The 27034-nt window shown below is 35.0% G+C and overlaps 1 protein-coding gene across 9 annotated transcripts in view; it reads left to right on the top strand.

The window, feature by feature from the left end:
* Positions 1 to 27034, top strand: part of PPP1R9A (protein phosphatase 1 regulatory subunit 9A) — a 142264-nt gene that overhangs the window by 89486 nt on the left and 25744 nt on the right. For 6 of the 9 annotated variants that reach the window (XM_060196212.1, XM_060196206.1, XM_060196205.1 and 3 more), the window contains 4 exons: positions 1976 to 2072; positions 3977 to 4148; positions 21751 to 21908; positions 22476 to 22716. In XM_060196212.1, coding sequence (XP_060052195.1) covers positions 1976 to 2072; positions 3977 to 4148; positions 21751 to 21908; positions 22476 to 22716 — 668 coding nt within the window. The remainder of the gene's footprint in view (positions 1 to 1975; positions 2073 to 3976; positions 4149 to 21750; positions 21909 to 22475; positions 22717 to 27034) is intronic. The other 3 variants (XM_060196211.1, XM_060196210.1, XM_060196207.1) reach the window with 1 other exon arrangement.

Raw genomic sequence — 27034 nt, 5'->3', positions numbered from 1 at the left:
CAGTATCCTACCCTATCCATCCGGGTTTGCAAGCTGCTGCCTCTTGGAGCTCAAGGCTGCTGTGGCTCTAAAGTCACCGTCTTGGCTCTGCCCCCCCTTTCTCATTTTTGAGAGTCTCACAAGGATCTTTCTCAGTTCACTGAAGAAAGACTGTCAGTGTGGGCCAGGTGGTGGGACTGCTGCTTAAGCATACACCTTACAGTGTGCAAGGACCTGTGTTCAAGCCCCTGGTCCCCACTTCAAGTGGGAAGCTTCAAGAGTGATGAAGAAGGGCTGCAGTTGTCTCTCTCTCCCTCTCTATCTCCTCCTTGCCTCTCAATTTCTCTATCTATCCAATACTAAATAGAGATTTTTAAAAAGAACCCAATAAACCTGCTGAGAGAGAGACTATCACTACGTTCTGCTTTTGAATTTCTTTTTTAAATATATTTTATTTCTGTATTTTCATTAAAAAATTTGTTTTATTATCTTTATTTATTAGATAGAGACAGTCAGAAATCAAGAAGGTAGGGGGCAATATAGAGGGATAGAGAAAGAAAAGACACCTACAGCCCTGCTTCACCACTTGCAAAGCTTTCCCCCTGCAGTTGGGGACCAGGGGCTTGAGCCTGGGTCCTCGCGCATTGTAAAATGTGTGCTCAACCAGGTGCACCATCACCTGGCCCCCTGATTTTGAATTTCAATAGCTTTTTTTTCCCTGATGTGGCTTTGCTTCCATCTTTTGGACCTTGGTATGAAGTCAAAGGGACTGACCAGAGATATTTTTGCTGGATTAATTTTTTATATTTATTTATTTATTTATTTATTTATTCATTCCCTTTTGTTGCCCTTGTTGTTTTATTGTTGTAGTTATTATTGTTGTTGTTATTGTTGTTGTCATTGTTAGATAGGACAGAGAGAAATGGAGAAAGGAGGGGAAGACAGAGAGGGGAAGAGAAAGATAGACAACTGCAGACCTGCTTCACTGCTTATGAAGCGACTCCCCTACAGCTGAGGAGCCAGGGATTCGAACTGGGATCCTTACACTGGTCCTTGCTCTTTGTGCCACATGCACTTAACCCACTGAGCTACTGCCCGACTCCCTGGACTAATTTTTTAACCTATCAATTACTGTTGATTAAACTAGAAGAGTATAATGTCATGCCAATGCCTCTTCTGGTCCTCACTGCCAAGCCTCTGAAGCTAAACATATGCATTTAGACTCATTATGTCTGTTATTTTCTATTTTGGAAATAATTTTCTAATTTAAAAAAAACGATTGATATAAAAGGTATATTGATAAAAAGGAAAGTTTTTTTTTTACTGTGAATTCAGTACAGCACTATGATAGCTCTTCTTTTCAAAAGTACATCTAATTCTTTTTCATGACTATACAACACATTTAGCTGTATTTACATACTAGCATTTCAGGCTCTCAGAAAAAAATAAAAGGAACTATTTCTCTTCTTCCCCACATGACTTTTACAAGTAAAGGAGATAGCTAGCTTCCTCTGATGTTTCCGACCCATCCAGCCTTTTCCTATTTTCATTCATAGAAAAAAAATCATATTGTGCTTATCCTTTTACACGGTTATTGTCTAATTCCATAAACTTACTAGGTATATGAAATTATATCTACCTAAAATGTAATCATATTCACTAAATTACCCAAGGTAAGTTATTAGTGCAGTAACACTTATCTTGCTTTATATTTGTGCTCTAGAATCAGCAACTGTTGATAGAATTATCAACAGTTGATACTCATAAGTCAAATCAAAGCATTTTGCTTCACTTTGTTACCCATTGAACATATTATTCGTTTTCAATACTATATGTCTTTTTTCTTTTTCCTAACTGTGATTTAGAGTTCTGTTCATTTAAATAGCTATTCAGTAATTTATCCTGCTGTGCAGTTTAGTGCTTCATAAAGAACTTTCATATGTTCCCTCATTTATTGAGTATTTGGTGCAATCAGATCTATTATTTTCTTTTTAAGAGAACTTCATTTCCTCAAGAGACAGGAAGCAGAAAGAAAGAAAATAGAAGATTTAGAAAAAGCTCATCTTGTGGAAGTTCAAGGCCTACAAGTGCGGGTAAGTTTTCCACTTAAAATCACTAAATTCTGGGAATGTTTTGCTTAGTACTTGGAGAAGAAATATGGTTTGCAGTTTATAAATAGAATTTTATTTTATTTTATTTTTTTTTATTTTTTTTTTTTTTTAAATTTTTAATTTAAGAAAGGATTAGTGAACAAAGGCATAAGGTAGGAGGGGTACAACTCCACACAATTCCCACCACCCAATCCCCATAACCCACCCTCTCCCATGATAGCCTTCCCATTCTCTAGCCCTCTGGGAGCATGGACCCAGGGTCGTTGAGGGTTGCAGAAGGTAGAAGGTCTGGCTTCTGTAATTGCTTCCCTGCTGAACGTGGGTGTTGACTGGTCGGTCCATACTCCCAGTCTGCCTCTCTCTTTCCCTAGTCAGGTGTGTCTCTGGGGAAGCTGAGCTCCAGGACACATTGGTGGGGTCCTCAATCCAGGGAAGCCTAGCCAGCATCCTGGTGGCATCTGGAACCTGGTGATTGAAAAGAGAGTTAACATACAAAGCCAATCAATTTGTTGAGCAAACATGGATCCCAAGATTGGAATAGTGGAGAGGAAGTGTTGGGGAGGTACTCACTGCAAACTCTAGTGTAATCCTGCTTTCAGGTATATATTTTGCAGTAGTTTATGGATACGTGTGCACATACGCTCTCTCTCACAGAAACTGGTGTATGTCTAGGTTATGGGACTTTGTTAGAAAGTGAACTACCTGAGATGAAATTAGAGTGTACTATAAAAGGAAAGGTCTCACCCGAGTAATGAAGCTGAAGGGTTGTCATTCCACACGTGAAGTCTCTGGATACACTCTGAGGTGAAGCATGTTGAGATGGCAATCGTTGCTTTGGTTAGGTTGTGATCGGCGGATGCAATATTATTTGGTATGGATTGGGAGAAGCATACGGGAAAGTGAGCCCTATCCAAGGGTGCCAGGACTGGGGGAAGTAGGGGCTCTATAGTGAAGATGTGAGGTTCCTGCTGTAATTTGATCAGGTCCTGCTTTTAGTTTCCCTTTCAAATCTTCTAAGTCAGCTTCTGTTGATGAGTGGGATCATCCCATACTCATCTTTAACTTTCTGACTTAGTCCACTTAACATAATTCCTTCTAGCTCTGTCCAAGATGGGTCAGAGAAGGTGAGTTCATTGTTCTTGATAGCTGCATAGTATTCCATTGTGTATATATACCACAGCTTTCTCAGCCATTCATCTGTTGTTGGGCACCTGGGTTGCTTCCAGGTTTTAGCTATTATGAATTGTGCTGCTATGAACATAGGAGTACACACCTCTTTTTGGTTGGGTGTTATGGAGTCCTTGGGGTATAACCCCAGGAGAGGAATTATTGGGTCATATGGAAGGTCCATGTCTAGCCTTCTGAGGGTTTTCCAGACTGCTCTCCACAGAGGCTGTACCAATTTACATTCCCACCAGCAATGTAAAAGGGTTCCTCTGTCCCCACATCCTCTCCAGCATTTGTTGCTGCTGTCCTTTTTGATGTATGCCATTCTTACAGGAGTGAGGTGGTATCTTAGTGTTGTCTTAATTTGCATTTCTCTGACAATCAGTGACCTAGAGCAGTTTTTCATATGTTTGTTAGCCTTTTGGATCTCCTCTGTGGTGAGTGTTTTGTTCATTTCCTCTGCCCATTTTTGGATGGGGTCATTTGCTTTTTTGCGGCTAAGTTTGCTGAGCTCTTTATATATTTTGGTGATTAGTTTCTTGTCTGATGTCTGGCATGTGAAGATCTTCTCCCATTCTGTGAGGGGTCTCTCTGTTTGTTTAATAGTTTCTTTGGATGTGCAGAAGCTTTTCAATTTGATGTAGTCCCATTGGTTTGTTTCTGCTTTGGTCTTCCTTGCAATTGGGTTTGATTCATCAAAGAGAATTTTATTTTTTTAGATTAGAGATTTGGAAACAGAAGTGTTCAGATTACTGAAGCAAAATGGAACTCAAGTTAACAATAACAACAATATCTTTGAAAGAAGAACATCTCTTGATGAAGTCTCTAAGGGAGATACCATGGAGAACTTGGTTGTCAAGCAAACATCTTATCAAGATGGCCTAAGTCAAGGTTTGTGTAACCTAGCCTATATATATATATAGAGAGAGAGACAGAGAGAGACAGAGACAGACTAAAGTTTAACACTATATTCTTTTTTCTTAACAAGAAACGTAAAACCTGAAAAAAAATTCATCTATCATGAGAAAGAAGAAAAGACTTATCATAGTAGTAACTAGCATTTACCTTACAAAACATTAAAATGGTGTGTTCTGCTGTAAAGAAATAACAATATTTAAACTTAAGACTTGCCAAAATTATTTGAAAATATCATAAAATTGATATATTTACTGTATATGGTTTAAAATAATAAAAGCCCACCCTATATAGGGTGGGCTGTATTATTTATATATGAATCATACATTATGAATACACATATATATTGTTAATGAATAATTTAAATACCCAGAATAAAGACAGTCTTCTAATATCAGAAGGTTAATGTCTACTTTTAACAAATTAAATTCACGGCATTCAGACATTCTGTGGAGTTTTATGCTTTGACCTTGGTATCTTATGTATACTTCTCATTCTTTCCTCTCAAAGAGCATATAAAGTCAAAACACTAGAAACATTTTCAGTTGTAAATGCATTCTTTTTTTAATCAAACATAAATAAAGTGTACTTTTTTGTACATACACAAAATAAAATATTCGAATAAAATATTTGAATATTAGAAATAAAATATTTGAATAAAATTTGAATATTCGAAATAAAAAATTTGAATATTAGAAATTACAAAATTATAAAATCTATGACAGTATGAGGATTCATAAATATTAAAAAAAGAACATAAAACTTTTAGGTTTTTCTTAAAAATACCTACGTAGTAATCCTTGGGGAAAGCAAAAATAAGAAGACCTTTGAGCAGTAGGGGGGCATTATGATAGGAGTGACAATAACTCACAGGCAGAGTTTTGACATGTAGTAAACTCTGTCCACTAATGAGCTGTTTAATTCTTTGATGATCTTTTTCACATATTAAAATGTCTCCAATGAGATTTTTTTCTCATAAACAAATGTTTATGTCATATCATTAACTTTTAGAATGAAACTCTAGGCCATTAAAAATGAAATGCATTAGAAATATTCATTTAAAATTAAAGTGATATCTAGAGATTTGAGTTCATTCACCAAGTTAATGCCCTTCTGCTGGATTTTTTTCTCAATATATAATCTGCAAATAGTTCCTTTAAAAGATAACTTATGGAGGACTACTTAGCACTCACTACATTACCACCAAGGTAAAGCACTGTGTGACTTTAGCAAAAATGATTCAGCTTTTGTGGATGGACTTTTACCATGTATAGTATACAAATAATACTATTTTCTTTCCCACCAACAGGATGTCTTTAGGTTATATTACTTAGTTCAAGAGGTGGGTATAAAAGCAGTTTTTATAGAGCTTTGATAGAAATATAGTTTTTATACCAGAACTCTATTAAGATTGTTTCCTAAAGTAAATGTCAGAAGTCAAATCAGTGTTGCTTTTGCACCCTTTTGAATACTTTAATTTTTAACTTTTATTGTCATTTACTATAAATACAAGTTTTTGCGATGGAATGCAAAAGTATAGTCAGTAGCCAGTAACTTTCCATAGTCCTTTTCATTTCTTTTAGTTCAGAAATCTGTATCTTGTCTAACATATAATTAATGGTATTTATTGAATTATATGACTACAGAAGATCAACAAACTATACTATTAACATGCTGATTTGGGTCAAAACCTACATTTCTTCTGAACCCTTTTGCTATTCTAATTCCCTCCATTTTGCCACATAATTATCAGTCTCCCTAGCAACACTGTCATTTCACAGTGAGATGTGGAGACTACTAATTCTTAATGAAACCAATCCATGTTTGTGCAGTGTTGAATCAGTCATCTCAGAGAGTGGTGTACATATCAAGTAGTGCTCTGAGTTTTGCTGCTGATAACAGTTAGTGATAAATCTTGAATTTCAATTGCCTGATCAGGTAAACTAAAATGAGTTTGGTAAGTGGCTAGATAGGAATGCTTTGGAAAGCACTTTCTAAATTGGCCCTTTGCTTCTGTTGATAGGGAATGCTGAAGTCCTAGATATTTCAAACAAAGTAAACCCGAGAACCAGACATAGGCCAATTGACATTTGAGGACACTTTCTTTTTTTGTTGTTGTTGTTTTCTTTTTTTAAATTTATTTATAAAAAGGAAACATTGACAAAACCATAGGATAAGAGGGGTACAACTCCACACAATTCCCACCACCAGAACTCCTTATCCCATCCTCTCCCCTGATAGCCTTGCCATTCCCTAACCCTCTGGGAGTATGGACCCAAGGTCATTGGGGGATGCAGAAGGTGGAAGGTCTGGCTTCTGTAATTGCTTCCCCGCTGAACATAGGCATTGATAGGTAGATCCATACTCCCAGACTTCCTCTCTCTTAACCTAGTAGGGTGGGGCTCTGGGGGAAGTGGAGCTCCAGGATATATTGGTGGGGTCATCTGTCCAGAGAAATCTTGTCAGCATCATGCTAGCATCTGGAACCTGGTGACTGAAAAGAGAGTTAACATACAAAGCCAAACAAATTGTTGAACAATCATGGACCTAAAGGCTGGAATAGTGCAGATGAAGTGTTGGGGAGTCCTCCATTTTGTAGATAGCTAGTAGGCATATTTTAGTTATATTCCAAAGGACCTGTGGCTATGCTATTTTTTTGTTCCCCTGAGCCTGAAATTTGATATGCAGGTGGATACAAGTTATTGTCTGGGGAGATGATGTCATGGCTAGAAAAAGGACCAGAAAGCTGCATCAGGAAAGAGAGTAGGGAAGGGTCCCATAGGTTCCTAAGCTGAATATGGGCCCCAGACCACATCAAATCGATGGGGTTTATAGTCAACAATATTTATGCCCCTTTCCCATATGAGGACATTTTATTTTTTATTTTTTTATATTTATTTATTTATTTTCCTTTTTGTTGCCCTCGTTTTTCATTGTTGTTGTTATTGATGTCGTCATTGTTGGATAGGACAGAGAGAAATGGAGAGAGATGGGAAGACAGAGAGGGAGAGAGAAAGACAGAAACCTGCAGACCTGCTTCACCACCTGTGAAATGACTCCCCTGCAGGTGGGGAGCCAGGGACTCGAACCAGGATCCTTGTGTAGGTCCTTGTGCTTTGCACCACCTGCGCTTAACCTGCTGCGCTACCGCCCAACTCCCAATGAGGACATTTTCTTAACTCTCTCCCCATAACTCCCGCCCCATCCCACATACACCCCTTTCAACTATTTTTTTTTTCCACAGCATGGGTTTGAACCGTGATCAGTTCTGCTAGTTCTGCAGTGCCCTGCCTTTCACTGTCCAGTTCTGGTTGGCTTCCCAATTAGCATTGGAATGCTTCATAGGGAGACTGAGTGGTATAAACCTTTATCTATTGCACCACTTCCCAAACCACGAGTGGTATAGTCCTTGAGGCATTTAAGTACAGCAAAAGTATTTCCTCTTCCTCCTCCTTCTATTTTGTAGTGGTAGAAAGAAATTGGGAGAGAAGGGGAGAAAAGAGGGACAGAAGGAGAGGGAGAGGGAGAGGGAGAGGGAGAGGGAGAGGGAGAGGGAGACCTGCAACACTGCTTCACTGATCATGAAGCTTCCCCCCTCCAAATAAGGGTTGGTGATTTGGACCTGGGTGCTTGTACATGATAGCATGTGCACTCTGCCTGATGTGCCACTGCCCAGGCCTGCAGAAAAAGTATTACAGAGTATAGATCAATGGAAACTACATTGGAATGCAATGTGACAAAAGGTGGAGTGGGGGAGGAGCAGGTTGTAGAGAAATTGAGGAGACAAAAAGAAAAGAAAAAAGGAAGAATAAAAGTATCCAGAAGCAGCTATTCTTATGAATGTTCCTGTACAGTAGAACTCCTAGATTTGGGACAAATTAACTATTTGAATCTTGAATTACTGTAAGATTTTAGAATGATGAAACCATTTACCACAGTTAAAATTTCATTTGAACATTATCTTATGGTTCAAGAATCTCACTAAAATTTTGATATATATAATCATTATTTAACATAAACTTTTTTCCATAATCCATAAAACAGATATATAGTTTTTTTTCACCAAGATCTATAACAAAGCCTATATCCTTTTAACTTTATATCAGTGTGCTTATATAATGTTATTTTTAGACCAGAGAGACAGCATAATGATTAGGCAAACAACTCTTTTACCTGAGGCTCTGAGGTTTCTTGTCCCAGGTTCTATCCGTGGCACCACTACTACAATCCAGAACTGAACAGTGCTCTGGCTAAAAAATATTAATAATATTTTCTATTGAGCATGTCTTCTCAGTTGTGAAGTGATTTCTTTTCCACCATACTGCTATATTTCATGTTTGTCATTTCTTAATGCCGGAGTAAAGCTATGTATGAGTTCTCTACCTTTTACCCAAGCTGAAGTGACTAGCATCATCTGTGACTGACCATCTAATTAAGTGAGAATCATAAACAGAGCAGAGGACTAGACTATCAGATGGTCTTGGCAAGGAGAAAGCTTGTGGTTTTAGATGAATTCAATCCCCTAGAAAAGTAACTTAAACAATATGCTATTCCTAAGCTTTTAGAAATTTCATGATCCTTATGAAGATACTGTTTCCCTCCTTAGACACTTTAAAGAATGTACTGGTTAAAGAAGTACTATACATATTCCATAGAGATACTAGAAGAAAGAATAAGACTAATAGATAGTAAACATGTGTCACATGTGAGTGCAGGTTATGATTTTTTGATATTGAGATAACAGAAATAGACTCAGTACCTTCCTTCTTAGAAGGTACTTTGAACGCTGAAAGCTTGGTGAAATGTTGAGTAGCAAGAGGAAAGATGCCTACCAGTTAGAAAAATCAGTAGTGAGCATGCCAAGTATAGAACATGTTATTCAAATTTGGAAGTGACTAAGTTCAAGGAAAATGAATATGAATTCTTTGGTATGGGACATTTATGTATATTATCAAAAAGTTTAATACTTGAGAGGGAATTTGAAAAAAGAACATGCATAAAATTAGAGTAATTTTTCCTAATGTAAAAATTAGGACATTTTGAGATATCAGATGTTCTGGAGTAAAAGTAGTCTTTGAATGCCTGAAGAAATATTACTTAGTTCTTTAAACATATGACCGACTAGCACTTTTAAGGGATAACAGAAGATGGGGCATTGGTAGGTTTATAAGTATAACATATGTAATATTCCAGAGTTATTTATGAGATTATAGCCCTTAAATTTAGCTCTAAACTTCCTAGTTTCCAAAAATAAATGAAAATTCTTATCTATTATATAATTCATAATACTCATCAGATAAAACAAACCACCTGCTCAGGAAATATAACGCAATTGGTACAAATAGTGCACAATTTGGAGAAAACAATGATACTGATTTCCTAACAAATGCATTTATCTTTCTTCTTTTGGCTTAACTTCCTTAACATAATTCCTTCAAGTTCCATCCAAAATGAGGCAAAGGAGGAAATGGACCTAAGTGGAGGGTGAAAGTATTTTTTCAGATACCTATCACAAGGAGATGAGAAATTGTACCCAGGTATCACCAACTGCACTATAAACCATTAAGCACCTAGTTAAATGATAAAATAAATTAAAACCTCATACCGTAATTGTTGTTTTACCTAGTCTTCTTTTAGTTATATCAATTTTTGCATTATGTATTTGAAATAATGTATACACACAATTTATAATTGTTGTATCTTCTTGGTAGATTGACCGTTAGTAATTAGGTATGTTTTTCTTTATTCAGTTTAGGTGATGTTTACATCATGAATATTTTTCTATTCTTTAAAATTTATTTATTTATTTATCTATCTGAGGGAGAGCAAGAAAGAGCCAGATCAACCTTTATCTACTATACCACCTCCCAGATCTCTGTCTCTCTCTTTGTTTTTCTTCATTCTTTTTCTACAACTTTTCTGTGTCTTTTGTAAGTAATATATGATTGTTTATTTCTACCATTATTATTTTTTCCCAATCTAATTTTTATGTTTTATCAGTCTTTATCTTGAAAATACTGTTAGAAATTTGCCATTTATCATGAATTGTTAAATTTAAATCAAATATCTTAGTATCTTTTTCTAGAACAACAAAAAAGAAGCATCTTTCTTTGTTCTTTTTAACCGGCTTTTTGGGGGGGGGGCTGATTTTCTTTTCTTATTTGCTTTTCTGTGTACTAACTGTATTATTTTCATTAATATCTCTAGTTGTAATTTGGATTTTGTAAGAATATGGACTAAACATTCATTAAGATGCCTCCCTTCCATTCATTAGTTGTGTTTCTTTTTCATCTCAGAAAGGTGTATCATGACCAAACATTTTCTTGAAGAATTGTAGCAAGATTTCCAGTGAAAGATGAAAGACTATCAGTGGTTAATGCCTTATAACCAGTATGTGGAAGTCATTAAAATTAATAGTTTAGCAAGATAAGTGACTCGAAGAATCATTAGACATCAATTTGTTCTAACAGAAATTTAATTTTTATTTTATTTTAAATTTTATTTATTGATTCATGAGAAATGATGTGAGAGAGAGAAAGAACCAGACATCACTCTGGTATATATGCTGCCGGGGATTGAACTCAGGACCTCGTGCTTGAGAGTCCAATGCCTTTTCCACTACGCCACCATCCAGACAACCAGAAATTTAATTTTTACATGATACCCCTTACAATAACACTGAAAATATAAGGTTAACTAGTTTAACAAATGTGCTCTAAGTTCATGAACTATGTTCAAGGAAGATAATATACATTTATAATTTATAAGAGAAAATTTCAATATTGTAAAATTTTCCATTGTTCCAAAAATACATGTATTTTGAACAAAACATTAAGGTTTTTGTTTTTAATTTGTCAGATTGTTTTAAAATATATATTAAAAAACAAACTGGCTTAGAGTAGTGAAGATATTCTTAACGGAAGATCAAGGTTTTGGAACTTGTTATTTCAGATACTGAAAATCATTATCATGTCATTTGTATAACCTAAGTCTAGGAAGGCCAAATATGTGAACATCATCTTCTTGACACTATAGTATCTTTTATATGGAAGCAGTAAACAAACTTGCAGTGTTCTCACTCAGGGCTGTTTAAAAATCTAACCAGTTTGTCAGTAAAAAAAAAAATCTCTGGACATTAGATATGAGACATGTTAATCAGACAACTCAATCAAATTATATACTGTAATACAATAAGTTTCCCTTCCTTAACTAACATAGGAAGATTTCAACTCATATTTTTCATAGATAATTTTTGGCTTCATCAATAAGAATCTCTCAACTATGAACCTACTGGTACTAACACCAATACCAATAATAAGTAGAAGGTTTAAGAAAAATTAAAGACCACAGTACATGTAAGTATAATGTTATAGACATGTAAGAATAAGGTGCTTGAAAAATCTGTTAGTACTTTAAAAGAAAACCAAACATAAAGCATTATAAATACAATTTAAAGTGTTTATAGGTGTTTAGCTAACTTTGCAAGTAGAAACTAGTTATTACTCAATTAAAACCAGTTTTAAAACTTAATAAAATATTTAATATTTTACTGTAGTGAGAAAGAGATAGAGAAAGACACACACACACACAACACACACGCTGGGAATGGGGCACATTGCTTAGCTCTGACTTATGGTGATGCAGTGAATTGAATCTGGGGACTTAGAACTTCAGGCATGAAAGTCTTTTGCATACCCATTATATTGTCTCCCCACCTCCAAGTTTTAAACTTAAAATACTCAATTTTTAGTAATGTAACTTGAATAAATAAAACATTAATTTTAAATGAGAATTAATATCTGAGTGACATTTTGGTGCTAAAGAATACCTCAGTGTCATAAAATTTTCACCAGCAACAGAGGTTTCAATATCTACATTCTAGTCTTTCTTAAGTTTCCTTATTTGTAGACATTCTTATTTGTGTCAGACATAATTGCTTTACAGTACTGAAGTAGAACATTACTTCATGTTGACTGTAGAAATAACCTGATGTCATGACCTGCATCAACAGGAAAAAATATGCAGGGACCTCAGTACTGTAACTGTGAAACAATATGTCTGATACATTGTTCAGAATCACCAATATCAAAGAATTTTTTAGTCCCAACTCCGGAAAAAAAGTCCATTGTTCAGCTTTAATTTCTTAGAAATATTTTTATTGTCTTGATTAATGGTTTACAGTGAATACAGTTGTTGGTACATGCACAGAATATCTCAGTTTTCTGCAAAACACTCTCACCCTCATACTAGCTCTTCCTCCACCATCATGCACCAGAACCTGAAAGTCCATTGCCCCCAGCCCCCAAGTCCTTTACTTTGGTGCAATACACCAAAACCAGTTCAAGTTCTACTTGGTGTTTCCCCTTTCTGTTCTTATTTCTCAACTTCTGTTGGGAAATATGGGATGAGTGAGATCATCCCATATTCATCCTTTACTTTCTGGCTTATCTCACTTAATATGATTCCTTCAAGATCCATCCAAAATGAGGTGAAGGTTGTTGCTATACAGAAGGTGAATTCAGGGGGCTGGGCAGTGGTGTACTTATTACTATGGCAAGGATTCGCTCTAAGACCCTATTCCAGCCCCTTCTCCCCACCTGCACTGGGGACACTTCACAAGAAGTGAAGTAGGTTTGCAGGTGTCTTTCTCTCAATTTCCTTCCCCACACAATTTCTTTCGCCCTATCAAATGAAAATAAAAAATTAAATAAAATGAAAAAAATGGCTGCCAGAAATAGTGGATTTGTAGTGCCAGCCTAAGCCGCAGCAATAACCCTGGAGGCCAGAATAAAATAATAATAATAATAATAATAATATGATAAAAAACAATAAAAAATAAGGTGAATTCATCTTTTGTAATAGCTCAGTATATATATATATATATATATATATATATATATATATATATATATATATATATATATCACAACTTTGTTAGCCACTCATCTGTTGTTGGGCATCTCGGTTAGCTATTGCAAACTGTGCTACTATAAACATAGATGGGATGGGGTGGATGTGTTTGATTTCTTAGGATATGTTGCCAGGAGATGAATTTCTGGGTCATTGGGTAGGTCAATTTTTAGTCTTCTGAGAGTTCTCCAGACTGTTCTCCCCAGGGGTTGGACCAGTTTGCATTCCCACCAGCAATACTGGAGGATTCCTTTATCCCAGTTGCCTCTTCAGCATTTGTTTTTACTGTCATTTCTGATGCATGATATTTTCACAGGAATGAAGTGTTATTTCATTGTGGTCTTTATTTGTGTTTTTCTGAAAACCGGTATTCAGCTTTAGTTTTATAGGTGTAGGATCAAATCCCATGATGGCCTGTGATTTCCATTAACTGGTATCTTTTTTTTTTTAATTTAAGAAAGGATTAATTAACAAAACCATAAGGTAGGAGGGGTACAACTCCACACAATTCCCACCACCCAATCTCCATAACCCACCCCCTCCCCTGATAGCTTTCCCATTCTCTATCCCTCTGGGAGCATGGACCCAGGGTCATATCTTAAGTAAAATCTCTAGCCCACCTTGAAAAAATCCACAGGAGCTCTCTGCGTGTACTTCATAAATACCTCTCTATGCAGATTCTTCTCCCTTTCCCTTTGTATCCCTCCATTCCAATTTCCTAAGATATTCTTTTAATCAATTTCTACTTAGTATAACTATTGCTGTCTCCTACCCTGTCTTGTTAGAAGTCCATGTGAACCAGTGCATATTTATAAAGTGTAAGAGACACTTCAAAAACGGCTACCTCACACCCATTCCTTGAAAAGGTATCATGTATTTCCACCTTTGGATTGAAATTGTCATTACTCTCAGAAGACCATAATCTATCTTATAGTTCCAGTACTAGCAAATAAAATTCAGAAGACAAATTACAAAGTAGTTCAGTTTTCATAAAATGGACAGGAAATTACTAAGTACAAGCTCACTCTGACAAAATCATGTATTTCCTGTGAAGACTTTAGATTTCTCCTGTACTAGAGCATATCTCGCTCAGAGTGATGGAAATGTCTAATGGCTTCTGTAAATTCATGAAAATGCAGTGAGAAATATGAACCAAAGAGTGCTGTCATTTTTTGGCTGAATAATTTATTTTGAATGCTTTGTTGATTTGGCCACAAAACTGTTAAGGTTTACCTGAAGACAAATGCAAAACTTGCACAAAACTAGACAGAAATTTAGGTCTTTGCTTTTTGAGTAAGAGGACATTTTGGGCTTTAATGATATGCCAGCAAACAATTGATAAGTACTGATTTCTCATTCATTTGGCTAGTTCATTAAAATTTCCCATGGTGATTTACTGGGAATGTTCACTCTTTAATTAGTGGAGTTCAATAATATTTCATGGTCACAATTATTTATTGGTAATTAAAAGTTAGTAAAAATAAATTGTTTAGGAAAGTTGAAAATTGTGAAAGTTAACCAAGAAGTGATATTGGTATGCATGATAAAAACAAGCTTTAATCTACTCCATAATTCTCCCTTGCCCCAGTTTAGAATTAAAGAATGTGGCAGCATGGAATAATGACCTCATTGCTCTGTATCTAATGCTCTTGTATAAGACACTCCTGATAATGTAGTACAAGCATTCACTTTCCTTTTAATGAGTTTCCATTTAATGAATTCTGGCTTTAATCATGCCTTTAACCTTATTTTAAAATTCTGTGTTCCAGTACTAAAAGTGAATGCTTAATGTACTCTCACACTCTATCAGGAAATAAATCAGATGTGGTAGAAGGATTCTGGCTTGGTCTCATATCCACAAGTATCTGAAAAGAGTTTCTAACATTGAGGGGTTAGGAAAAAGCTAAAGGAACCAAAACACATAGGCACAGTCTTAGCAGAAAACGATTTTGTGGAGAATCTAATGGCCACAGGAACCTCCTTGTTAATGTCCATATCAGGCTGGTTTGGGCTTTATTTTATTCCTACTGGATCTTTAATGTTCTAAGCCCAAAATAATAATTCTGGGGTGTTTTTTAGTTCTTATCTCTCAATTATGCTATTAATTACCTATGCTTTAAATGTTTTAAAAATATTTTTTCTTAGTGTGTGTCATGTGAATGAGAGAGAGAACCAGATACTTGTCTGGCATATGAAATTCCAGGGATTAAACTTGTGCATATAAGGCTGACCTATTTTTTTAATTTTAAAATATTGTATTTATAATAAAAATTGCACCATATACAAAAGCCATATTGAACGAGGGAAACAAAAGACACACATCTGCCATCTAACCTGAAAAATAAAATTAGTATTTTCATCACCCTTTCTGTGTCTTTCCTTTTTTATTTTTTTAAAATTTAATTAATTAATTGTCATCATTACCTGGACTTCACTGCTCTAGGCCAGCTTTTTTGATAGAGACATAATTCTATATCCTTTCATGTTCTTGGAATCAAGTAACTTTTCCAAGTGTTTCAAATATAACTGGATGAAATTTAGAGGTTTTCCATTTTTTCCCTTTTACTGCCATTATGAAAGTCATTCTTAAAATAATGGAAAAAAGATTTTGGACCTTTGCTTTCTGAGTTGTGTTTAGTTTGACTATCAACTGAAGAAACTGATTGGAGTGTACTGAAAGTGCACCACACTAAAAGTAAATAATGTTTCAAAGACCATAGAGATATTTTTGAAATTGATGTTATTAATAAAAAGATGAAATTAATTTTCTTACTTTTTCAAAGATTAATAGATGAAATATATAATGCATATAACAGTAAACTTAGTCCCGCTTAAATGATTTGGAAATAGAAATAATCTACTTGTTTTGAAATGGTAAGAAATCAGCATCTAAGAAATTTTCATAAATACTACACAAACTACAACATTTTATCAGTTTTCAGGTAGCTACAGAGAAACCAACTACTAAAAAAATCCAGATAATTGAGAGAAGCCCATGGATGAATTCCTAATCAAAATGCTATCATACGACATGATGAAGTTATATAACATTTGGTTTCAAATTACTCTGTTTGATCCATAAATCTTCTCTATACAATACCGAAGCAAAATAGGAACTGAAACCAAGCCACAAGACTTTAAATCATCTGACTCTGTGTAAACTCTCAAGGCAGGCAAAGTCACATATGCCTGGTAAAGCAGCCTTTTCATGTGGGACAGGGTGATGGTCACACAAATTTTGACGTTTTCTGGGCTCAAAGCAACATCTGAAGATACCAGCTTAAAATACAAGAGCTGCCAGATAAGAAAGGGACCTAGATGGGTCTAAAATAAAATATACCGAGTGTATGTTTTTTATCTTTTTATTACTTTTAATTACACAAGTAATAACACAAACCCAAAAAAGCACATAATACTGAAAAGATAAATTTAGCATTACAGATAAGATTAAAATTCCCTTTTGACCAAGATCTTTAAACCTTATACTTTCTATAGCAGTAACAGATAATTGCCAGTATAAAGTGTACTTTATCATTGCAATTATATGCACATATTTCTCATTAGTTAGTATATTTTATGTTGCTTTTTGACACTTAAATTAATATACATGTTGTTTCAACTTGCTTCAGTCACATAAAATAAAGTCTTCCTAACCTTTTGAAGATATTTATTGTTTAGTATAAACCAGTGACTGTTCTAAGCAATTTTATGCCAATTACTGAAGTCAGTCCTCATAAAAATTATTATATTTTATGATTACTGTGCCCATTTTTCAGTTGGGGGGTTTGAGGTCAGGTAAATTGTCCAATTTAGCAGTAAAGCCATTGTTCTGAATTATATTCGAGGAGGACTACTAGCATCAGATCTCCTCCCATGGTAACTATTCTACACACCTCTCTGAGATACATAAAGCTATCTCTGAATACAATAAGGATCAACTCAGAGCCCCATGGGCACATCTTTTATGAACTTGCAGTGACTGTGAATGATATGCAGATAACTGTTCAAGTTTAAAAATGCCACTGAGTGCCTCATTATGCTCAGCATTTCACCGGATAATAGCACAAGCCAGGCAATGTGATGGCATGAGGTATGGCTGCCTGTTAGGGGAACAACGCACATAGGGATGCAGAGCGCATCCCATTGTTATGCTGCTCCATGTCCCTTGTGCCTCACTGCCTATATCTGATCTGTGGGCAGTATTCCATTTACGTCAAAAATAACGTCAACCTTGTGAAAAAATTAAAGGACTCATTATTTTAGAGAACTAGCCTTGCTGTGTTGTAATATGATATATAACACCCTGATTTCACAGAACATTTTTCATAACTGCAATCATAGTACATAACTACAATTTTCAAAAATGCAATTGTAGTTCAGAATATTACAATCATAATTGAATCCATTATTATTATTTTTTTTTGGTAAAAATCCTATTTGAAGCAATAAAACCAGTTTTACGGTGCAGATAGGAGTGTGGCAGAGTCTTACTCAAAACTGCTCTGTCATTAGCTACTTAATTTTTTTTAGTCTGTACTTATTGATCCACTTGAGTCTTCTCTTTTTTTATTTCTAGTGGTGTTGCATCAGATATAAGCTATTTTAGAAACTGAAGAGTCTTAAAAAAAAAAAGGAAAAGAAAGGGGAGAGGAAACGGAAGCTTTTTTATTTGTAAAGCACAACAGAACAGGACTGGAGTGATGTGGCAGAGGAAGAACTTGGTTTTGAGTTTATGGTAGCAATGTTACTTTTTTGATCAGGACCTCTGCGGAGAATGAATAACAGTAGCATGACCACCTCAGCCCGTATGCTTGGTAGTACATAACTTAGAAATGTTGAATCAGTTGGATTTCTCCTGACACATCACCATCCACAAAACAGAACTATAAGGAGATTCATACTGTAAAATGTATTAAAATGCTTATAGTGTAAAATTCTGTACAGCATACTTTACATATAAGAATTTTATATGGTAAGAAAATTTTAATGTCAGAATTTTGTATGTATAAGTATATAAACAGGTAAAAGCTCTAATTTTTTTTTTCTTCTGGTGCTATATATTGGGAATTGGCAGTTAGCTCATGACCTGTATTTTTGTTTGGAACATAAGTTAAAACTAAAAGGAGGATCCTAAGATGGTAGAAGGTTATTTGTGAATTTTACTTTCAGACTTGAGAATGACCTTCTAGAAGGAGAAGAAGCTTCTGAGTTCTGAGTCCTATCCAATCTATTCTGCAGATCAACTATGTGATACAGTTAGTATACAAATGAGCCTTGGTTTTCTTCTCTGAGCCTTGGTTTTCTTATATGGTCTAGAATAAGTCTGGTCTAGAATTCATAATGTTCTTTGAATTTTTAATATTCTTATTTTTATAAAGCACAGAGAAAAAGATAGTTTATAATGATAAAATAGATCGCCTTTCTACTTACCCAGCAGCATAGTTACATTTCCCTTCTATCTTCACACATCTCTGTCATCACTGAATCACACTATAAATTATGATGTTTACCATAGTTACTTCTGAACAGCATTCCTTCCTTCTGTTACAGAGCTGTTGGATTAAGAGTTCTCAGCTCCATTTCATTTCCTAGTTCTTACATATATTTTTTTCCTTTAGGGTGGAATCTAAATTACTGAGTTGTGATCCATCAATCAGTATTATGAGATGACCTTGGACATTTGTTGTCAACCCTCAAAAACTGTTAATTGCATGGGTTATGTTGATGGTTACTTGAGTAATGTATTTAAGGAATTGCTTTACAGACTCCAGTTAGCCATATCTTTAATAGATGTGACACCATGTATGATGTACTCCAGCAGTTTACACCTGATCAAAAAAAGAAACTGTATCAGATTGTCATTTTACAATGGTCTGGTAGCCCAGTACCAATAAATTTAGGAATATCAGAATAAATTCTGTATACCCTGGGCCTTACTAATAAGTAGTTCTCATCTCCTCTTACTTTTTTTATGTAGTACCTAAGGAAGGAGTAGCTCCCCCAATCATAGATGCTGGGTGCCATACAAGGTTCTTTAGGGTCAAGTTTCTACTGAAAAACAAGCCATATTTACACAAGTAGAATGAACTTCCTCCTTGACTATTTTGTCACCATGTAATGAAAGCTGTTATTAAACTAAACAAATCATCTGTCAAACAGTTTTGTTCTATAATTTGCAACGTTTCTTAAAATGCTAGTACTATCTAACATGTGTGAAAAATTAGTGATAATATTCCATATGTAGCCTGTTGGAGAAGTACATTTCCTATAACAGTTCAATCATGTGATTATACAATTAAACATACTAAGCTCTAATGGTATTAAAGATTTATACTAATAACCTGTTTTATACTAGTTTAGTTATATCAGTATGGGAAGGTTAGTAGCTTATGAGTGAAGAAACTAAAATAATTCTGTTAGGTCATGAGCTGGCTATGTATATCAGGGCGCATTAGGGAAGTTTACTGAGCATCATGAGAAGAAAATATACTTGATCTGTCCCAGGAGAAACAACATATACATGATATAGTTATGTTAAGAGAACTTTGTATTATAGAACATATAATCCAGATATGAGATAGATAAACAGTAAACCCTGATGCATAGTATCTCTAATTATATTACTGTTTTCATCTATGTTTGGTGTTTCCATGACTTATGTGTAAGCAAGAGCTTGTAAGACTGATTCCCTTCCAACTATCACAACTAATAAACTCTTAATAAGCTGCTACAAGCCTAGATGGCATTCTAAGTAGAAAATTAAAGTGATTGGGAAGATTAATTTGTCTCCATTGACATATAAAAATGAAGAGACTAAGTAATTAGAAATATTTGGTTGTTTTTATGACAAATTAATGGTCTTACTTTATTTTTTTAATACTCACTCTACTCTCAAATGTATGAAATTAAAAGTCAAAGCCATCTCTAGATACTGTCATTTAATGAACATATCTCCTAGGGAGAATACATTTAATTTTATTTGTTAGCACTATATACCAAATGCTAAGTTCTATAGACAAATAAGAGATATGTAGCCTGAGATGTTGCCTTATTTTGGGTTTATTAGCATGTTTAGAATATATGATACTCATTATATATTTAGAACATAGCTTAATAATAGTCAAGAGGCAAGAAGGAGAGATAAGTAAGAGAGATTCACAGTACCCACTCTATTAACCATGAAGCTCCCGCAGGGCCATCTATGGTCTCCCCTTTGGAGCTAGGTCCTCACTCATGATAAAGCTCTAGTGGATGGGATATTTCTGAGTCCTTGCATGGTAACTTTCGAATCCTTACTAGGTTTCTAGCTAGCACGACTAAAGGTATTAAGAAGCAGGTTAAAGAAGAGCACACTGAACTTCCTCTTTGTCTTTACCAGTTCATTTTTTAATGTTCCTTTTTCCTTTTTTTTTTTTTTTTTTTGCTTCTCTTTGGTCTTTTAATTTAAAAACAAAAATACTTTCTGTTGGGAGTCTAGTGTAGTTTCTAGCAGGAAGAGATAATGTCTAGTAAAGAGAAAAATGAGAGTGAGACAAATTCAAGTAAATTGGGATAGAAATCTATGATTATACTAAAATAGAAGAAAATGTGTATACTATCTGACTTTTAATACTAGTGTATTAAGTATTTAATTATGTATACATAAGGTTTTTTGTTATCTGTTTGGGGTTGCCAGACCTTGTTTTAGTTCCATAACTAGCTTAAATTTTCTTTTGAGGTAAGTGTTCCACTGCTTTTCTAGAAAGTTAAAAGAAGAAAAAGATTTTCAGAAACTATTCTCAATAGAAAAAATAAAAGTATTAAGAACATGGTGCAGATCTTACAAAAATTTACTATGGAAATGCTGATGAATGCCTTACACTACCTATCCTTGATCTGACAACTTGTAAGTTTTTATCATTAGGCTAAGGAGATAGGTCAGCATATTATAGCACAAGATCTGCAGAATACCTAGATTCAATCCTCCGCCTCATCATAAACCAGAGTTGAGTGATGCTCTAGTGTCTCTCTCTCTCTCTCTCTTTTCCTTTCTCTAAAAAAAAAAAAAAATAGACCTTGATTGAAAAGCTGAGGCCTTATCTATGCATGACTTCACTACTCCCAGGGTCAGCATTTTCATTTAGATAGACAGAGAAAGAGGGAGTGACACCACAATGCCAAAGCCTCCTCTGATGTCATGTGGTACTCAGGCTCCAACTTGGATTACCTACATAGTTTTATATACCTCCTACCCAGTGAGCTGTCTTTGATCTTCTATAAATCTATAAAATGTCTGGTTTTGTCCTTGGTTTCTATGATCTCCAACTTTAATCCAGCTTTCCCTTGTATCTTTATCAAACATTCTAACTTGTACACATAAGTAAATATAAATAATGCTAAATGTAGTTGTGATGTAAGAATATTTTTTGTTTCCATAATTTTTTATTTTTGTTGTGGCCATGATTACCTGTAGCATTGGTTTTCTCCCTTAGGCTTTGTACATTGTTCCTAAATCTCAAAAATTCTTTTTGTTACCTGTGGGGCAGCAGATTTGCTGTCATGGTTGTTACCTGTTTCCTGCCAGCTATTCTTGATAACCTTGAGGTTTTATAATCAGTGTCTTCAGTCACTTTATCAATACTTTCCAAAAATCTCTCTCACTGATTATTTTGCAATTTTGTTTTCTTAGATTTGAATGAAGCAATCCCAGAAACTGAGCGTCTTGACTCAAAAGCACTGAAAACTCGAGCCCAACTCTCTGTGAAAAACAGGCGCCAGAGGCCCTCTAGGACAAAACTTTATGATAGTGTCAGTTCAACAGATGGAGAGGACAGTCTAGAGCGAAAGGTGAGTCCCATCAACCATTTTGACTTGCGATGGTGGACTATATTATGGTTCCTGCAGCTTATTGAATTTAATGGTTTTTCTACAACCAGATTCTATGCCTTAGTGGGAAATAGCAAGTATAGTTCACCTCATTGTTTACTGAATTCTTACATAATTCAACATATTAGTATAAATCATATTCTTTCTCTACATTTTCAGTGAATTAACCAAGAGCATTAGCCATATTGTCATATTAGTCATGATGGTGCTTTTGATATTCAGCTGCTGTTTGTACCTAGTAGAAAATACTGAATGTTCAAGTAATTGTTTCTATATGTCTTAGGTGTGTTAGCTACAATGGTAATATAATGAATTACTGTAAACTGTGTAGCCTTATCTAGAAACCACCAACCAAAAAACTATGATTTTTCCTGGGGATTCTCTTAAAAAGAAGGTCGGTCTACTTCAAAGTGAGTATTATGTGGAAGTGGTGCTCAGTGGCATAACCTTCTTTATAATCTCTCATTACCAACAGCATTCAAACAGTCTTTATAACCACATGCATATTACTAAATCACTTCTTCCAAGGGTTTGAGACCTTCTTCTCCAGAATCAGATTCTGGTGCACCATCCTCAGTGGCTAGCAATGTTCCCTTCTCATCTGACCATATTACTGAATTTCAAGAAGGATCCTTGAACTCAGAAAGGGAGCCTTCCTCCTCTACTTGGGGAGACACTTCATACTCCTCACCTTCAAAATCTGACCAAGATATGGAAGAATCTCCTCACCACCATCAGACCACTACCAAGAACATAGTGCAAGAGAAAGGTACTGTTAATTGTGTGGATTTTTTGCCTTTTCTAATTCTGCTTGAGCAATATAAAAATGAATTTTTACTCATAACCATAAGTTCTTTGTTTTTGCTTAACTAATGACATTGCTTTCCTGTTCTGCTATGTGTTACTACCTATAAGTTGTTTCTTTCTCTTTATGATTATTATTTTTTACTTTCTATAAGTTTATTATTGAAAGAATTGCATTAGAAAGTCTTCTGATTTCATAAACTAGCAACCTAGAGTGTCGATAAACCTTACTATAGTCATACAGAAAAACTACATATAAATATACATATGAAAATGGAAGTCATAGAGATTCCCCCCTTTAATTGTATTTATTTGTAAGAAATGTTTACAGGAATGTTTTATATTGCAAAATAATGCAATCTAAAAAAAACGCTATATTAAAGACGATTCAGGGAACTTTAAAACAGGCTCCTAGACTTAACAATAGCAAAAATGTCATTAGACTTGTGTATTTTTAATTATATGTTTTAATTTATAAATGTTATATGTCCAAGCTTAAAGCAGGTAAATTATATAAAGGTGCACAAAGAAGTTAGTTCTCTTTGTATGACTAACACATCCCTTTGAAGTAGCTAAGCAGCTTTGGTTATATTATCTTTCACATTTAAAATGCACATATATATGTATATATTGCATATTCATGTATACTTATATTACAAAAATTATTTTTAGTGTGCATGTGTCTTATATTACTTTTTCTTTTTTTAATTTTTTATATTTATTTATTTTCCTTTTTGTTGCCCTTGTTGTTTTTTTATTGTTGTAGTAGTTATTATTGTTGTTGTTATTGATGTTGTCATTGTTAGACAGGACAGAGAGAAATGGAGAGAGGAGGGGAAGACAGAGAATGGGAGAGAAAGATAGACACCTGCAGACCTGCTTCACCACCTGTGAAGTGACTCCCCTGCTGGTGGGGACTGGGGGTTTGAACCAGGACCCTTATGCCAGTCCTTGTGCTTTGAGCCATGTGCACTTAATCCATTGAGCTGCTGCCTGACTCCCATATTACTTTTTCCTATATATAAATGAATTCTACTTACCACATTACTCTGCAATTTGTTTTACACACTATATTTTATAAAAGTCCTTCTAGTATAATACGCACAAATGTAAATGAAATTATCTTCTGTAGAGAGCCTATAGTATAGCTGAATCAGCCATTGAAGTATAGATGGACATTTAGAGGGTGTTTGTGGGGGGGGGGGGCAGGAATTGTTTATTATTTGCTTGTTTGCTTGCCTGTGTGGAAGAAAAAGACTTAATGAGCATATTGTGAGTTAATTTTTATATACTGACACTTTCATTTCGGTAGAATAAATTTACACAAATTGAGCTGCTAGTTCAGCTGTATTGTACTCAAAGGAAAATGTGCCACTTCAAATGCCCTTATTATTAAATATAATTAATTAAATCAAATAAAATTAACATTCTAAGTATTATGAAAATAGTAACAAAAAATAGAAAGAGTGGTCCAGGAGGTGGCGCAGTGGATATAGTGCTCGACTCTCAAGTGTGAGGTCCTGAGTTCAAGCCCTGGCAGCACATGTACCAGAGTGATGTCTGGTTATTTCTCTCTCTCCTCCTATCTTTCTCATCAATAAATAAATAAAATATTTAAAAAAAAAATAGAAAGAATAGGAGACACAAGTATGAGCTGAGTGTAGTGGACTTCTTTTGAAATGAAAGCCTACTATTGGGCTCGGGAGAGAAACAGCAGCACACAGGACTTGAATGTGAAAGGTGCTGGGTTCACTCAGCATCACAAGTAGCCAGAGCTGAAGAATGCTCTGGTGGCAGAAAGGAAAAGGGGTGTGGGGGAGGAAAGAGAAAGGTAGGTTTATTATTAAACACCCATCCCTTCTCCAAATATGTAATTTATTCCAGATAAAAGTGAATGGTCATTTGGATAGTGCATTTGTTTTGTCTTGCATATGGCCCAGGTGTAAATCTGTCCCCTACCACCTAGGAGGAAGCATCAGTTCTGTGGTTTCTTTCTGTCTGAAAATGTCAGCCTGTCCCAGAGCAGTGGAAGCCTTGGTGATGACAAAAGAAACAAATAAAAAGTTAATAAGCCCATGAAAAGATAGACAATGAATAGAAAGAACAACAGTAAAATTCATTAGAGACTAAAAGATAAGGTGATTAAAAAATTTTATAGGTAGCATGGCAATAGATTTGAAAATCTAGAATTAAAGTATTTGTTGCAAAATATAAAGTAATCAAATTGTCAAGAAAGAAACACACAAAAAAACCAAGGGCCAGGTTGGGGGGGCACCCATTAAGCAACCTAGTACTAAGCTCAATTATCTGGGTTCAAGTCCCCATTCCCTACCACCTGCAGGGGGAAAGCTTCACAAGGGGTGAAGCAGGTCTGCAGGTGTCTCTCTTACTATTGGCCCATCTCTCTCAATTTCTCTCTGTCCTATTTAATAAAATGGAAAAAAAATGGCCTCCATGAGCAGTGGATTCATAATGCTGGTACTGAGACTCAGCAATAACCCTAGAGGCAAAAAACAAACAAAAAATGTATATAAAACATTGATCACAGCCAGACCCAGGTTTTTTTTTTTTGTAATTCCCTTCTGTAAATCTATTAATAAAAAGAAAAACTCTTTTATGTTGATTACTCCAGGTAAAATGTTTATCACTTATTTTATGTCACTAAAGTATTTAAAATTAATAAAGAATATAGGGTATTACCTAGTAAAGTTTGAAATGCATGTATCATATGACCCACTAAGTCTTTATCTAATACTTTGAGTTGTCAATGCACATGAAAATGAAGAGATCCACTTGATAGTGTGAGATGGCATGAAAACTTTGCTGATAGGTGAGCAAAGAATATAAATATATCAAGTTATGAAGCTATACTCCCAAAATTACAAAATATTATAAATCAAAGGTAAATCAATAAAATTTTATTTTAAAAGAGACATAAGCAAAGTTACTTAATAGAGTTCATCTCTAACATACACATAGTTTCAAATAAGTTTCTAAAAGTCAAAAACATGCTAAGGATCTAGACAGTCAATTCATTGAAATGATAATTCACATCATTTATAAAATACAAAAAGATGACCTGTCTTACTAAAGATTAGATACATGATTATTTAAGAAAGAAAAGGAAGGAAGGAAGGAAGGAAGGAAGGAAGGGAAAGGAAGAAAGGAAGAGAAAGGAAGAGAAAGGAAGGAAGGAAGGAAGGAAGGAAGGAAGGAAGGAAGGAAGGAAGGAAGGAAGGAAGGAAGGAAGGAGAAAAAGTTTGCCAGGAGCTATTTTAGCCCTGCAGATACAGAGCTCCAGCAATAATCCTGGTAGCAAATATTCATGCATATGTACATACATTTGAAAGTCTTACAAAATTTCTTGGTAGGGATGGGTAGTGGTGCACCTGGTTGAACGCACATGTTACAGTGACCAAGGACCCAGGTTCGAGTCCCCAGTCTCCGCCTGCAGGGGGAAAGCTTCACAAGTGGTGAAGCAGTGCTGCAGGTGTCTCTGTCTCTCTCCCTCTCTGTTTCCCCCTCTCCTCTCAATTTCCCTCTGTCTCTACCCAATAATAAATACATAAAAATTTTTTAAAAAGACTTCATTAGTAAATCTGCCTGCATCTGGATTTTATTCTTGGGAAGATTTATTATTACTGTTTTAATTTCTGCTGTAGTAACTGGCCTGTTCAAGTTATCTGTTTCCTCTTGGGTTAAGCTTGACAGGTGTTATGATTCTCAAAATGCATCTACTTCCATCTATTTGCATAGAGATGTTCATAATATTCTTGTAAGCTTCTTTGTATCTCCCCACCATTAGCTATAATCTCACCTCTCTTATTCCCGACTATTATCATGTTTTCTCTCTCTCTTTCTCTCTCTTATCTCTTCTCTCTTTTCTTGGTGAGTCTAGCCAGTGATTTTTCTATTTTACTTATCCTTCAGTAAAACCATCTGTTGGCTTCATTAATCTTTTGAATTATCTTTCTTGTTTTTATTTTTGCTCTCATTTTAACTTTCCCTATTCTCATTGACTTTTGGGTATCTCTGTTGCTCTTTTTTCCTAGCTGATTCAGTTGTAATACTAGATAATTTACTTTAAATCTTTCTTCTTTGATAATTTGGATCTGTATTGCTTTGAACTTCCCTCTTATTAATGCTTTTACTACATGCTATAGGATATGAGATGTAAGAAGAGCTGAGCTCTTCATTATTGTTCACGAAGTAATTTTTAAGTTCTCTTTTTATTTTCTCTATGACTCTGGTGTTACTCAGAAGCATGTTGCTTGGTCTCCATA

Source organism: Erinaceus europaeus, chromosome 8, assembly GCF_950295315.1.
Source record: "Erinaceus europaeus chromosome 8, mEriEur2.1, whole genome shotgun sequence".
Lineage (NCBI taxonomy): Eukaryota > Metazoa > Chordata > Mammalia > Eulipotyphla > Erinaceidae > Erinaceus > Erinaceus europaeus.
The sequence above is the reverse complement of the archived record's forward strand: the minus strand, read 5'-3'. Positions and strand labels throughout refer to the sequence as shown.